This window comes from Hemitrygon akajei, chromosome 8 (assembly GCF_048418815.1).
Source record: "Hemitrygon akajei chromosome 8, sHemAka1.3, whole genome shotgun sequence".
NCBI classification, from domain to species: domain Eukaryota; kingdom Metazoa; phylum Chordata; class Chondrichthyes; order Myliobatiformes; family Dasyatidae; genus Hemitrygon; species Hemitrygon akajei.
In genome coordinates, this window is record NC_133131.1 from 126,748,375 (window position 1) to 126,761,002 (window position 12,628).

The following is a 12,628-nucleotide window of genomic DNA, read 5'->3' on the forward strand; positions in this document are numbered from 1 at the left end:
TGACGAGGCAGGAGGGGTGTAGAAGAGTAGGGGGCATTGCATTATTGCTTAAAGAGAATATCACTGCAGTACTGAGGGAGAATGTCTTAGAAAGCTCTTGAATTAAGGTAATACAGGTAATGCTTAAAAATTTGCGTGATGACTATTACATTACAGGTTTCCCAATAGTCAGCTGGAAATGGAGGAAGAGATATATAGGTAAATCATTGAGAGGTGTAAGAGGAAGAAAGTTGCAGTGGATTTCTGATTGCTTTCAGTAGGTGCTCCTTTCTAAAGCTTATCTCTAGTAATTATTCCCCATAGTTTACTTTGTAATTAGTATAGGACCAATGTAAAAATAGAACTATGTAAATATGTAAATAGAAAGTATGTAAGTTTGGGGTGATGTCAGGATTGTTTTATAAAATTATGCTCCACTTGCTGTCCAGATAAATGATCAACTAACAATATGACAAATAACAGGAAGGTGTCTCACCTCTAAGTAGTTATTGCTGCATTGATCTTGGCCTTTGATATCCAGTGCATTAAAGAAGAGGGAGATTTTGTAATTGTCTGGGGCTCTCAGGATGATTGTACAATCTAAATTATGTGGATAGCTGTTGGACAAGTCAGGACTCTTCAGATAACCATATGTATGGTTATATTGTCTGTTACAACCTGAAAAAAATTATAAATATAAAATGCACTAAATAGAGAAAAAAACACATTTTAGATACAAAGATGTATAAAAATTCATTTTTGATTGCTAATTATGTATGAATTTCATCTGCTTCCTGCCTTCATCACTGTCTTCATTGAAAGTAGTAGCTATATTCTGCATAAATTTACATGTGACCAAAGACTCCTTACTTCAGATTTCCTTCCTCTGCTTTTTAAAAAAAATTTAAAACATTTTGATAGAACTGGCAATAGCAATATGAATTCACCCAGAAGCAAATGTCACTGGAAAATGTGAGACTGGTCTCTAGTTTGCCTGTTCTAATGACTGACTGGTATGGATATTTCAGAGGGTGTATGAGATTTATGAAGGGAGGGTAGTGGAAGAGATTGGTTTTGAATTTATACACTGTATTGTATTTACTACTACTTTCTGCTAGTTTGACTACTCATGGTGCTTTTTCCTTTCAGATCTGAACAAAATTACATTCTCTAACTGCCGTTGTGCAGTTGAAATCCACATTCTTTGCTTATTAAATCAAAAAAAATCTCCAGATGCTGGAAACACTCAACAGGTTGGGTAGCACCTATGGAGAGTATGTAAAGTAATATTTAAGATTGAAGACCCTTTGTCACACAACTTTTCCAGCAGTTTTAGCTTTTTTTATTTTTCTGATTAGTGGTTCAGTAGTCTGAATAAAGTGTACAGAAATTATCACTGTATAAATTTGCCTAATTTGCACATAATTTTTTGGCTATTAAACTCAATCCTTAAAGTTCGTGCTTAGTTAGTAACTCACCAATTGCAGTTCTGGTTCAATGGGATATGTTAAATATTTCATGTGAAATGTTCGCAGGCTGTAATGTAATCAGTGAATGTGGTAAATGGTAGGTCATTTACAAGCACAGATGCACAGAGGGAAGATGGGTAGCAAAGAAGAGTTACAATAGACTTGCTTTTATCAGTTGGGAAATTCAATACAAAAGTTGTGAAGTCATGTTGCAGCTGTATAAAATTTTGGCTAGATCGCATTTGGAGTATTGTGTACAGTTCTGGTTGCTGCATTATAGAAAGGATGTGGAAGCTTTGGAGAGGGAGCAAAAAAGGATTATCAAGATGTTGCCTGGACTGGAGTTGCTTTATTTAGACTACATTGGCTACAAGGAGAGGTTGACTAAATTTGGATTGTATTTGCTGAAGGCTGACTAGTGACCTGGTCGTATATAAAGTTAAGAGAAACATAGACAGGTAGTTAAGCAGTCATAGGTTCAGAGATTTATAGTGTTGTATACCATGGAACAGGCCTTTTGGCACGTATCATCCACACTGGCCAAGATGACCATCTAAACTAATCCCATTTTCTTGCTTTTCAAATTCTATTCAGATTCAGATCCATTTATTTATCATATGTACTTTGAAAAATCCAGTGAAATGTGTCATTTCCATTAATAGCCAACACAACTTAAGGTTGTGCTGGGGGCAGCCCACAAATGTAGGCATTCATCCTGGTGCCAACATAACATGCCCACAATGCTCAGTAGAACAACACAAGCAACAACAATGACAAAAGTGACAAAGCATAACAGCAAAATAAGCCACTTTCCTCAGTCCCACCTACCCACCATCTCACACACACAGACAGGCTAACAGCCCCAGGGTAGGCCGCAACCACATCTCCAGCCTCCAGTGGACTTGTGGACTCACAGACATCTAGTCCCTGACTTCCAGGGCCTTGACCATCAAACTTCCACTGCCAGAACTCACCGATAATGGTACCCCAAACTGCAGATCTTGAACACTTGACTCATATGGACCTCTGACCCCAGGATTTACCAACTTGTGGGGTCACCAGCCCTATGTCTCCTGCCCACACAGACTTCTGATCCCAGGCACCGCAGCTTGGGCGTCATGAGCTTTCAGTTATGATGCCAGCTGACCACATTCATTGACAATGTCGATCTCTGGTCTTTCTCCACAGCACTTGCTTACCTGACATCAATCTATGGGGATTGCTGGCTTTTAGCCATGGTGTGATCTGACCTGGACTCGGGCCTGACCTCTATCTCCCCTGATCCTTGTCTCTAAACCTTAAACTGATCCCTAACTCCCCGTGCTGTCCCCTAAACCATCCCTACAAACCTAAAAACTACCCAAGTATGAGTCTTTCTGAGAACATTGTCATTGCAGTTTGGCCGTCTTGATCCTTTGCAGCCTTTCCTAATCATGTACCTAAGTATTTTTAAATGTTAAAATTGTAACTTCCTCAACCATCTCCTGAAAGTTCATTCAATATATCCACCACCCTCCTTCCTCCCACCTTAAATCTATGCCCTTTAGTTTTAAACACCCCCACCATGGGAAACAGGCATGGGCTATCAACTCTGTTTATGCTTCTAATTTTATGAACTTCCACTATATCACAGTCTAATCTCCTCAGCTGTGGGTAGATAGCCCCACTGCCTTGTTGGCAGCCTCAGGAGAGATGAAAGCTACGGCAGTAAACCCAGACAGAAAATCTAGCGTGGAGCCCCTCAGGCAGCTGGACGTCACTGAACATCCTTCCAGCAACTCCTGCAGCCAAGCTGGTGCCAAACATATTGCTGTGTTTTCCTTTGGACCAAACCCATTGAAGACTGGGCATCCCAGGATTTCCATACCTTCTGGCCAGGCTTACAAAAATCCATTATCTTTCAAGACAGATGGATGCTATCATCATCAACCTCCTTCATTGCAGGAAACACAATCTCAGCCTCTCCAGTCACTTCAGATAATTCAAGCCCTCCAGTCCAGGTAACTATTACATCCTTGTGAATCCTTTCTGCACCTTCTCTATCTTAATCTCATCTTTTCTATAGTGTAATGACCAGAACAGCACAAAGTGATCTAAGTGTGGTCGTACCAATATTTTGTTCAACTACAATATGACATCCCAGCTCTTATACTTAATACCACACATTCGATAAAGACAAGTGTGCCACGTGTCTTCTTCACCACCTTGTCAACCTGCGTTGTCTCTTTTAGGGAACTATGTATCTATAACCCAAGGACTCTCTTTTCAATAACACTATCAGGGCTCTGTCATTCTCTCTGTGTATCCTGCCTTGGTTTAACAAGAAACAAATGGAAGCTTTTAAGATTGTGATAACAAATGTCCAGGATCAGCACGTTACTGTCAAGGTGAAGGCTAAACCTGGCAAGTTTAGAGAATCTTGGTTCATTTGAGGTATTGACCCTCTGATAAAGAAAATGAAGAAAATTTACATTATATTTAGAAGTTTGAGATCGAGCGAATACATTGATAACTATAAAAAGATTGAAATATTCCTAAGAGAGCAATAAGGAGGGTATGAGATTGATCTAGCAGACAAGGTTAAGGAAATTTTCAAGAGGTTCTATAAATATGTTAAGAATATAAGGTGACTAGAGAGAGAGTAGATCCTCTTAGAGATCAGCAGGGCTACTTATGTCTTGAACCACAGGAGAGGGGTGGGATTTTTAATGAGTATTTCTCCTTGGTGTTTACTGAGGAGAAAATCATGGTTGCTCAAGAGATAAGGAAAACAAATGGTGATGTTTAAGAGATATTCATATTACCAGGGAAGACATATTTGCAGCTTTACCGTGCATTAAGGTGGATAAATTCTCAAGCCCTGACCAAGTACATCTTTGGATTTTGTGGGAGGCTAGAGGAAACTGCAGAGGCCCTTGCAGAGATATTTGATTCATAGTTGCCATTGGTGAAGCTTCCAAAATCTGGAAGGAGGCTGATGTTTGTTGTTTAAAAAGGGAAGTAAGGTCAAGCTGGGGAATGTCAGGCTGGTCAGGCTGACCCATAGTGGGGATATTACTGGAGAGATCTACCAGCATTTGGATAGAGTCTGATCAGGCGGAATCAGTGTGGATTTGGGAGTGTAAAGGCATGTTTGATTAACCTTTATGAGTTTTTTGAAGAAGTAACCAAAATAAAAGAAGAGGATTGGGCAGTGATCTTGTCTCTTTGGACTTTAGAAAGATTTTTGACAGGTCTTGCATGGTAGACTGATTTGGAATATTTGATTCCATAGAATCCTGTAAGATCCAGTTATGTAGACTCAAAATTGGCTTGGAGGTGGGAAGCAGACGATGGTGGTTGAAAGTTGTATCTCAGAACAGAGGATGGTGACTCGTGGTGTGCTGCTGGAGTTGGTGTTGGGACACTTGAAATTTGCTATTTATATAAATGATTTGGACGTGAATGCACAAGGCTTGATCAGTAAGTTTGTGGATCAATTGAAATTTTAAGGTGAAGAAAGCTATGTAGGTTACAGGGGGATCTTGATCAGCTGGGGAAGTGGGCTGAAGATTGGCAAATGAATGCAGATATGTGTGAGACAATCATTTTTAAAGTCAAAACAGCGGAGAACCTATACTATGAATGATAGGGCACTGGGGAGTATAATAGAATTGTGGGACTTAGGAGTTCATTACAACCAGCATTACAGGTCAACAGGGTGGTGAAGAAGACATTCAGTATGCTAACCATCATTAGTCAATGCACCGAGTGTAAGAGTCAGAACATACTTATTTCAGAGTTATATAAGTTGTTGGTGAAGTTGTATTTGTGGGTTTGGTCAGCCGTTATAGGAAAGATGTGGTTAAACTGGAAAGAATGCAGAAAGAATTTACAAGGATGTTGCTGGGACTAGAGGGTCTAAGTGATAGGGGAATGGTTAGCTAGGCTAGCTGTATATTCCTTGCAATATAGGAGAATAATGGGAGATCTTATAGAAATGTTTAAAATTATGAGCGGCATAGATAAGGTGGATGATAACAGTCTTTTCCCCAGGGCTGGGGAGTCCAAAATTAGGGGGCATAGGTTTATGGTGAGAGAGGAAAGATTTAAAAGGGACCAGAGGGACAACTTTATTGTACATGGGGTGGTGAGTAGGCAATGAGTTGCTGGAAGAAGTGATAGAGGCAGGTACAATGGTATCAATTAAGAAGCTCTCAGATAGGTACATGGAGGGGCAGGGCTGAGGGAGATATGGGCCAAGTGCATAAAATTGGGACTAGCTGGGTCAGCATGAAGTTATTGAGCTGAACAGCCTATATCTGTGTTGTATTGCTCTTGATTCTATAACTTCACAAAGTGCATCACCACCACTTTGGACTTAACTGAGTTAAAATATTACTTCTCTTGTAGGCTGTTTTATTCATGCTTTCTCCTTTTTTAAGAGTTAGGTTTAAACTTGCTCCCTTCCAAATTGTGGGAGCCATTCTAGAATCTGTTGAATAACTATTGTTTATTTTAGCTGTGCAACCCTTAGTGACTAAAGTACTTGTGTAACACTGATTACCTTTGATCTATGAAGATTAAAACCACTGGGTATGAAATGACTTTAATAAAATGGCTACAACACACACAAAATACTGGTGGAACACAGCAGGCCAGGCAGCATTATAAGGAGAAGCACTGTCGACGTTTCGGAGGTTGCCAAAGTAAAGTTGTAAACAACATCAAACTTCCTTAGGAGTCCTGTCTCCAGATATCTTCCTCAGGGTTTAATCCTGAAGCCTTTCCCATGGATGGGTATGGCCACAAGGCAGCGGATGTTCGAAATCAGAGTTTGCCCTCTCCTAAGTGGGGTGCCGTCCAAGGCTAGCGAGCCCCACCTGCCTGAAGCAACTGCTTTTGAGGCGCCAGTGGTCCACCTTCGCCCCTTCTCTTGTCAGCAGAAACGGTTCTGCTGGGCCTAGTAGCTGATCCAGACATGAAGGCCAAGAGTTGGACTTGGTTGTTAGAGACGCACACCATTTGGAGCACTTTATAGGTAGTGGGAGCTTATTCCCACTACCATCCCAGCTACGACAACCTTAGGATAGGAACTCATATGAATAGGGCCAATCCTCATGCATGGCAGTGCATGAGGAAACTGGTTGGAGAACTATCCTCTGGCTCTCTGCTTGGACAGCAGTTCCTGATGTTTATGTCCAGAAGTCACCTCTAGAGCATAATTATTAAAATGAAGGGCAAATGATGGAAATATACAGATAGGCTTAGCTTGTGTCCTAGTAATTCTGGGGGCAGTAGGCCTGCTTAAAAAACACTGCAGATTTTGGAAATCTGAAATTAAGACAGAAAGTGCTGGAAAAACTTAACAGGTCAGGCAGCATCTGTGGACAGAAAAATTGCATTAATCTTTCAGGTTGAAGAATTTTCATTAGAATTAGAAGGAGGGAAAACAAGTTAACGTATGTGCAGGGAGGGATGGACAGGACAAAGGGAACAAAAAGAATCTGTTTTCACTCTCTAATTTCCCCGAATTCATTGCTTTTATGAATCAAGAACCATGTTCTCTCTCCCTTACTACCTTTATTAATCAGTTGATCTTGCTTATAAATAATCATCAGGGTAAATCTGACCACGCCTTTTCAGAGATGTGTCTTTTGATCTATCGACCTCTTCGCCATCTTTCGCACAGCTTGAGTTCTCTTCTCATATCTGACAAAGTGACTTCAACTGAATCATTAACCCTGTTTCTCTTTCCACAGAAGCTGACTGACCTGCTGACAGTTTTCCAGCGCATTTTCTATTATAGAGTCATAGAATTGCAGACCCTTTGGCCTATCACACCTTGCTATTCTTTTTGCCCATTTGACTGTATTAATTCGATCTTTGTGCTTCTGTCACTTGTCTAGTTAAGTGCCTGGCCTATGTTTTGTAAACTTTATTAAACTCCATCATCTCTTCTAGCAGTGATTTCTAGATGTCAGCCACTCTGTGTGAAAAGATTTACCCACAATCCCCTTTAAAATTCTTTATTCTCACCTGACACCCATGTCTTCTTGCCTCCTACTAAAAGAAAAACGTGCTGACTATATACCCTACATCTGCCTCTGATTTGGGTGCAGTGGCTGCCTTATAGCTCATTGAGGACCAGAGAAGTTGCAAGGATTAACATATTAAAGGGCAGGTCCACTTTTAACAATGCATTAATTAAACAGTCAATGATTTACCTGCAACTTGGTATGTTAGCTGAAATTTATTTCCCTGTAGATATGCTTTCGATTTGGAATCAATCCTGATTGTGCGGCCATAAGAATAGAAATCTGCAGCAGTTAGATTGGAACCACAGAGTCGATAAACCTGTCCAAAATCAGTCTGAAGAGAGGAAAGAGTACAATTTTAAAATTAAATGAAAAAGATTTAAGTCCATGAAACATTTTAGCTCTCAGTGTGCTCAAGTTCTGATAGAAATTAAACTATGCACTTTGAAATATTTCAGCCATATCTTATACCTCCCAACAACATGATTTGTATTCTCACTGAAGTTTTGTGAAATTTCTGTGTTGCTTCTGTTTCAATTGTTCTTTGCTTTTCAACCTCAGTAGGAAGTTTACTTTACTGAATGTAAACTAAAATCCAAACTACTGGCTCTATCAGGGAATGAACAAGTAAATTGAAATGAATTCGATGAAAACGGGTGGTGCAGTGGTTGTGTGTATAGCAAAGTTTACTACTGACCTAATAGACAGTATCCTTGACAACAAATCAAATAATAAGATTCAAATTTTCGTTCACTTTCTCTGGCCTGCCACTTTACTGAAGAGCCTGCTGTATTAACGTAAGTGCTGCCTTTCAGATGATGTGTTATACAGAGCAAACTGAGTGCCAACAGGCTCTGCAGACTGATTGAGAAGATCTCACTACTTTTGAAGAGTTCAGTATTATCTTGAAAGAGTAAGATATCTCTTACAATATCCCTTTAGAGTGATATCTTTAACCAAATCTACAAAATCAGGTACACTAATTATGTTTGCCATCTTAGGTGCTCTTTGCATGCAAATTAAAGCTATGTTTCCATCTAGAAAAGAAATTCAAAACATTTTTCTGCAGATATAAACTTGCAAATGTCTCCATTCACTTTCTTGTTTCACTGATGAATGTGGCTATGGACTAAATCCTTCTCCAATTATGATCAGTGACTACTGCTTTCTTTTGTTGTAAGTCTTAAGCATCAATTCATGTGACTTAAACAGAAGAAAACTATCCATAATTGCATGACATTTCGTACTTGTTCTAAGAGGTGTGAAGACATTCAATTGATACATTAATTAATTTGCATTATTAAACCAAGCTGCAACTGATTTGCAATTGCTCAATCCACCTACTTTACTTAAGCATCAATGAAACCTAGTTGAGTGGTTTCACAGCAGTCACCACCTTGCACTCAACATCAGTAAGATCAAAGAGCTGATTGTGGACTTCAGGAAGGGTAAGATGAAAGAATACAAACCAGTCCTCATAGAGGGATCAGAAGTGGAGAGAGTGAGCAATTTCAAGTGCTTGGGTGTTAATATCTCTGAGGACCTAACCTGGTCCTAACATATTGATACAGTTACAAAGAAAGCTTGGAGTTTGAGGAGATTTGGTTTGTTATCTAAAACACCTGAAACTTTCTATAGATATACTGTGAAGTGCATTTGAATTGGCTGCATTACCATCTGGTGGTGGGGGGGGGGGGTGTTCTAGGTTATTGCTCAGGATTGAAGTAAACTGCAGAGAGTTGTAAAATCAGTCGGCTCCATGTGTTTATCAGCCTCTGTAGTATCCAAGACATCTTCAAGGAGCTGTGCCTCAGAAATGTGGCATCCATCATTAACACCCCCATCAGCCAGGGCATGCCCTCTATTCATTGTTATTATCAGGAAGGAGGTAGAGAGGCCTGAAGGCACACACTCAGCGATTCAGGAACAGCTTCTTCTCTTCAGCCATTCAATTTGTAAATGGGCATTGAACCCATGAACACTACCTCACTATTTTAAAATTTCTGTTTTTGCACTAATTTAAGTTACCTAATATACATATATACTTAAATTCAGTTTTTCTATATTTATCATTATTACATTGTACTGTTGCAGCAAAGTTAACAAACTTCATGACACGTGGGAGATATTGAATCTGATTCTGACATTGTTCTGGGGAAACAGGCACACTATTCGGGCAGCTTGACTAACTTTATATTAAAAAAAAAGGTGGCTCAGGCTATTCAAACTTTCTCCTCTGCTTTTAATCTATTTTTTGGGCTGTTTGACATTTTCTCCTTTGATGCATGAGCAATTAATTACCCCCCCCCCCCCGAATCATCCACTTTATACATGTTATATTTACAAAGCTAAATGGATGTCTGACCATTGGCCAGTCTTTAATCTCCAAGTAACCCAGAGTACAATCAGGCAAATTGAATTCCAGTAATGTCACTCTAATTTGTTTCTCTGCAGGAGCATTGATGGTCCAGTGGCACCCGTTCTTGGGTGGATAATCTTGAGGGTATCCAGGAGAGGTAATGCTCTGAGGCACATTGGTTGCATTGAATACTCCACCACACAGCACTGGAAAAAATACAAATGAGTAGAGAGATTAATTACAGCTATATGTTTAGGCAGAAAAATTGTTCTTGTTCATTTTCACAATTAATAGAACTTATTTTCAGCATTAGCTTCTTTTAAATTCACAAGTATAATATTTGATAGGAAATCTAATACTATATCATTGATAGAAAAAGAATCCTGGCAGAGGAGACTCATGAGACAGTGGATGAAATTTTAATGCTAAACAGAAGATGGCAATGTTGCACCATTAAAATTACAAAGTAACATGGCAAAATGAAAATCATTATTGTTTTAAAAAATCGATAAATCTTGTATCCTGTTAATGTTTCTTGGTTTCTTCAATTAATATAGTTTATCTTTTGTCATTTTTTAAAATTCTTGTTTAAATTGTACAAAACCATGAGGTGAATTTTCAAGATAAATTCTTCAGGTGCTGAGGAATAGAAAATGGTGCCCTTTCATTCACTCCTGGTTTTAGCATGCAGTGGGAGTTTGGTTACCATACACCTGGCCAATAATATGATTGTGCCCATTGTCTGCTCTGAGGAAATATCTGCAGAAATCTTTTACTTTTTCCTCAGGAGTCTTCCATTAAAGTTCAGTGGAAAGTTAACTCTTAACCCAACTTACAGAAATACAACAGTCTGGCATTTTGATTTGCACTTGCACATTCCCATCATTGGAACTTTAGCTCTTTAGTAGATGTAGCTAATGTTGAAGGCAGTAGCAATGATCTTCCAAGAATCGCTAGATTCTGGCATGATTCCAGAGGACTGGCAAACTGCAAATATCACTCCACTATTCATGAAGGGAAAGAAGCAGAAGAATGGAAATTATAGGCCAGTTAACCTGACTTCAGTGGTTGGGAAGATGTTAGACTCGATTTTTAACAATGAGGTTTCAGGGTACTTGGAGGCGTTGATAAAATAGACCAAAGTCACCTTGTTTCCCTAAGAGACAATCTTGCCTGACAAATCTGTTGGAATTCCTTAAGGAAATAACAAGCAAGACAGGCAAAGAAAAAATTCAGTGGATGTTGTGTACTTGGATTTTCAGAAGGCCTTTGACAAAGTACCTCACCATAGGGCTGCTTAACTAGATACGAGCCCACGGTATTATATTAAAGATGCTAGCATGGATAGGGTATTTGATGATTGTCAGGATGCAAAGAGTGGGAAGAAAGGAAGTCTTTTCTGATTGACTGAAAGTGACGAGTGGTGTTCTGAAGGGGTTGGTGTTGGGATCAATTCTTTTGACATTGTATGAGAATGAGTTGGATGATGAAAATGGTGGCTTTGTGGCCAGGTTTGTGGACAATACGAAGATAAGTGGAGGAGCAGGTAGTGTTGAGGAAGCAGGGATCAGCAGAAGGACTTGGACAGATTAGGAGAATGGACAATGAAGTGACAGATGAATTACAGTGTTGGGAAGTGTATGGCCATGCACTTTGGTAGAAGGAATAAAAACGTAGACTATTTTCTAACCAGGGAGAAAATTCAAAAACCCAATGTGTAAAGGGGCTTGGGAGTCTTCATGTAGGTACATGAAGCTTAGAAGAATAGAGGGTTATGTGTAACCCTAGGTAATTTCTAAGGTAAGGACATGTTCAGCACAGCATTTTGGGCTGAAGGGCCTGTATTGTGTTGTAGGTTTTCTATGTTTCTATTCCCTAAAGGTTAATTTGCAGGCTGAGTCGGTGGTGAGCAAGGCACATGCATTCATTTCGAGAGAACTAAAATATAAAAACAAGGATGTAATGCTGATACTCTAAGGCACTGATGAACCCTCACTTGGACCATTATGAGCAGTTTGGGGTCCTTTACCTACACTGGAGATGGTTCAAAGAAGCACAAAAATGATTCTGGGTATGAAAGGCTTATCATATGAGTGTTTGGCTCTGGATCTGTACTCACTGAAAATTAGGAGAGGGAAATCTCATTGAAACCTATTGAATGTTGAAAAGCTGAGATAGAGAGGATGTTTCTTGTAACGGGGCAGTCTAGGACAAAGGGCGCAGCCTCAAAATAGAAGGCTGTCCATTTAGAATTGAGGTGATAATTAAAGAAGACCATGTTTCCTCTCTACAATTTATTGCTAAGTTGAAATATTAGTTTATTCATGTATGTGATGATATTGGATGTTGATGATGTATATGGGTCTCAGCGTAGAAGATTTTAAATAAAATGCAAGATTTAAATCATATATTTCACTTCTGATGGTCTTTTAAAGATATGTCATATGTGTCATATTTTTATTAAAATATATAATTCTCCAGATCATTATTCCTTTCATGCAGTTAACTTACAATCAGTAGCTGTATATGTTATGTTGAAACCATCCAGTTCAATTGAGGAGCTGGAGATGAATCTCACAGTGAGGAAATTACTGGAGGAGATGAAGGGAGGTGGCATGCGAGAGCCACAGTAAGTTCCAGCTAAAGGGCTACCCGCATTTTTTCCATCATAAATCTAAAAAGAAATTAATAGAGAATGTTATGAATATTTAACTTTTTTAATTTATTTCAACATCAAATAAGGGGGTTTAGTCAGAACTGTATTTATCAATGCCCAGGTGATGCAAATGTCTTTGCTACAGTTC

The 12,628-nt window shown here is 39.2% G+C and overlaps 1 protein-coding gene across 1 annotated transcript in view; it reads right to left on the reverse strand.

The window, feature by feature from the left end:
* Positions 1-12,628, reverse strand: part of cubn (cubilin (intrinsic factor-cobalamin receptor)) — a 355,208-nt gene that overhangs the window by 17,521 nt on the left and 325,059 nt on the right. Inside the window, exons 60-63 of the mRNA XM_073055305.1 lie at positions 12,336-12,498; positions 9,831-10,030; positions 7,655-7,799; positions 476-657 (exon numbers count right to left, since the gene is read on the reverse strand). Of these exons, the coding sequence (XP_072911406.1) occupies positions 476-657; positions 7,655-7,799; positions 9,831-10,030; positions 12,336-12,498 (690 nt within the window). The remainder of the gene's footprint in view (positions 1-475; positions 658-7,654; positions 7,800-9,830; positions 10,031-12,335; positions 12,499-12,628) is intronic.